Source organism: Populus euphratica, unplaced genomic scaffold (assembly GCF_000495115.2).
Source record: "Populus euphratica unplaced genomic scaffold, PopEup_1.0 scaffold76.1, whole genome shotgun sequence".
Taxonomy (NCBI): domain Eukaryota; kingdom Viridiplantae; phylum Streptophyta; class Magnoliopsida; order Malpighiales; family Salicaceae; genus Populus; species Populus euphratica.
Window position 1 is genome coordinate 312648 of NW_011499890.1, and position 3851 is coordinate 316498.

The window sequence follows — 3851 nt, forward strand, 5'->3', positions numbered from 1 at the left end:
ATGGCCCAGCCTGTCACGCTGTGGTTGGGAGACTAAGCCCATTTGGGCCCATTGCATTGTTATTTTATTTATTTAGCCTATTTGGGCCTGCTCATTGTTATTTTATTATTTATGTTAAACAATTTGGGCCGAGCCCATTAGTGGGATGTTTTAGAGTTTACTATTTATATGCTCTCTTGTCATTGTGAGAGTTAGTTTTTTGATGATTAATGAAAATTTACAGATTTTGCATATCTCCAATCCCCTTTCTTCTTCTTCTTTGCTTTCTCTTCTCAACTTCTCCTCTAAAAGCTTCTTTCTTTTCCCAGCTTTAATTCTTTTGTTTATTGTTCCGCATCATGGGGTGGGGTTCACAATGACACCAACATTATCTTCAAAAAACATGAAAACACCGTCCTGTCGGCACCAAGGCTTACGTTGCCTAACAATGACAGCAGGCATGACCTTCTTCCTGAGATCAGGCTTTCCCTTTTTAACAGTGACCATTAACATATCACCAACACAAGCAAAAAACAAGTGGTTCAAGCGACCCTTAATTCCCTTCACATATATGATGTAAAGGTTATATAGAGAGAATATTAAGTTTTTTAATAATTTGTTTTTAACCTGGGTTACAACCCACCTTATCCTCCTATACTCCGCCCTTGCTCATATCCAAACTTGATATATGAACTCTAAGTAAGCCGTTCACCTCTTTATATTGGACGAGCAAAGATTTGATAGGGTACGGATTTACCTCTTTTCTTTTTTCCGATAATTTTGTGGAATGCTCATCGTTACTAAATGCTCTCAAGCAGGACACCACGCGGTTTTAGCAAACACATGCTTAGTATAAGCGCACTACTATGAAAATAGAAAAGAAGCGAGAGACAAGAAGCCACGGACGGTGCCGGGCCTCATTCTGGTGGGCACCGGGTGGCGATTTATTTAGCTGATAAAAGTGTTGCTGACCGGTGAATTGTTGTGGGCAGAATGCGCACCGCTAGGTGCTCAGCAACAGCATACAAGAAGCCATGCATTTTCTCCTGTAAAAAATGCTGCACAAACTACTGTAGTAGGCCCAGTCTGGAAGACCAGGAGAGGAAGACCCAAATGCCCTTCAAAATTCATGTTTCTACTTGATCTTTTCCTCCCTGCTACCTCATTTGTTAATCCCAGCACTCGATGTAACCACTCAGCTACTCATTTTCCTTTATATCATGAAACTCATGCGCATGAATGCTAAATTGTTAGTTTCAGAGTGATGCAACGTGCACACACCAATCCAAGATCAGTTTGAACTTCGAAGCTGTTTTTCTGTGCAAAAATCCAATATCATCAATCTCAAGAATCTCCAGTTTTCAACAATCTATATATATATATATATATATTGAGACACATAAGACAGCGGTCAAGAGAAATGAGAAGCACCATGTAACATATCATTCTACTAGCAAAGGCCTAACATATTTGATTTTAATAGCCACACGTGGCCGTGTGGCTCTAAAACATGTTTTATTAGTCAATATAAGTATATTTATATAAAAAAAATTTCAAGTCTTCAACTAATATGAAATATTATAATTTATCACTTTAAAATACCCGACAATCCTATGAGTCGAGTTTTAATATCAAATGCAACATTTCATCACATTACTAAAATATTGATTTTTTAACTCACAAAGCCTTACAAATTTATTTTTAACAACTATACTTACTCCAAAACATGTCTTATTAGTCTAGAAAAGCATGCTCATAAAACTCTTTACTAGATCTTTATCAGTCGGTGTGGAATATTGCACACTAAAACTCCTACATCGTCTAAGCTGAAATGTAATGTATAAATGTATTATTATTTGTCAAGATTATATTTTTTATTTACTCCGAGGACAAATTGAAATTTATCTTAAGAAAACATATACTCAAATGACATGTACAAGTGTTACAGTCCGTGTTGCTTAAAATACCCTATTATGGAAATAAAGATCTCATTGCTTAAAATACGCTATTATGGAAATAAAGATCTCAAACCACCATGTTTTGGAAAATAATCTTGGAAGATTTGATGCAAGATCCATTTTTTTCTAAGAAAGAAAATTCTATCTCGTTGATTCCAAAATCTGTAGTTAAATATTAAGTGGAGAACTACCCAGCTACCCCAGATTTAATTCCTTTTTTTCTTCGATTCCTGCATTAAGCGGTAATTAAAGCGAGCACCACCCCTTCATCTATATAATACCATCTTTTGGATCGGATAAGTCACAACTCACAGGCAATATTCAAGATCAACCCTAGCTTCGAGCAGTCAGTGGCATATACACCTAATTGTGAAAGAAATGGCAAACACTCCTACTCTTAGGCGTCATGAATTGGCCTTGGCAATGTTGTTGATCGTTGGAATGCATATTCTGGGCAACCAAAAGGTGGCAGCCTCATGCAAAGATACTATTACTTCTCTCGTATCCAAATGCTCCCCATTCGTTCGAATTCCAGGCCCAAGAGTCCTGCCCTCTGACGCTTGTTGTCAAGCGGCGAAACAAGTCACAGTAGGAGACATTCCTTGTGTGTGCAAGCTTGTTACCCCAGCTTTGCAAAAGGTGATTAGCATGGACAAGGCGGTCTTTGTTGCACGAACTTGTGGCCTCACTATCCCCCCAGGAACTGTATGTGGAAGTAAGTCTATCTATTACTGTCTAGATTTCACAGTTTTAATTAATTTTACATAATTGTTCTTGTATTGTCATCGAGTTAATACATTTTTTTTTTTTGCAGGTTACACCGTTCCTCCTAATTTTGTTTGAGACAATTGAGTATAAGAGAGGATAGCTCTGTGTGGTATATGAAATCGAATTAATAAACACACAACTGCATATATATGCATGGCAGTGTAATCTTTTTTGATGTATGTCAAAAGGGTTTGCTACTTTGCTTTATCTGATGATTATAAAAAGAAATAATAAAAATAAAAATTTCACATGAAAGATTGGGATTTCAAAATTCTTAGCATTCCAAACTACTGATTTTATTTTCGTTCCAATTTCTACCACCCCACATGAGTGGTAATAAATACAATTGCGAAGCATTAACATGCTGTTTTTTTAATTGAGTGATTGTCTCTAATAGTTAAAATAATAGAAATCCAGATGGGATGGTTTGATTAACCATGATGCGAGCCAATCGATGGAACACTTTTTTTTAAAAAAAAAATATCATTTTATGAATCACTAGTTTTGTGGTCCAGTACTATGCCGAGATCCAGAATTTTATGGGTAAAAAATAATATTTAGAGACTGCAAGCTTGTTTTAATGAAAAAAACAAATTTATAATTTAAATTATAGACCCGATTAAAATAAATAAACTGCTTTCATTTAAATTAAATAATAAAAAAATTGACAACAAAAACAAATAGACCAAAAAAAATATTCATGATAACTTGAAAAAAATACCTTTTTTTCAAAAAAGAAAAAATAATGTAGCTCAATTCTCGACCAATTAAATATAGAAAAGAAAAATTAAATAAAATAATAAATGAACAAAAAGCAAATAAAAAAAATCACAAAATCAAACTAAATATTAAAGAATAAAATAAAAAAAATAAAAAAGACCTACAGAAAAATCAAAACTAGGTAAGATGACCAAACCTTGCAACCCAAATTATACTAATGGGATAACCTAGTAAAAGTCAAAACAATAAAAATGAGGAAGATTAATTTAAAAAACAACCAAATTTTAAAGTAAAAAACTGAAAAATATTAAAATTAAAAAAAAAACTAAGCCTATAAAAAAAGTTGAGTCAACTTGGGCTAGCTTTCCAAAGCTGTAGTCAATCATCAGATTAGGATAACACAATATATATAAAAGAAAATGAAGA

General features: G+C 34.0%; 1 protein-coding gene across 1 annotated transcript; it reads left to right on the forward strand.

Moving 5' to 3' along the window:
- Nucleotides 1–2315: 2315 nt before the first annotated feature.
- LOC105131147 (uncharacterized) lies at nt 2316–2780 on the forward strand. Its single transcript, XM_011033981.1, has 2 exons — nt 2316–2652; nt 2752–2780. The coding sequence occupies exons 1-2, from the start codon at nt 2316–2318 to the stop codon at nt 2778–2780; spliced, it is 366 nt and encodes a 121-aa protein (XP_011032283.1).
- Nucleotides 2781–3851: the final 1071 nt, after the last annotated feature.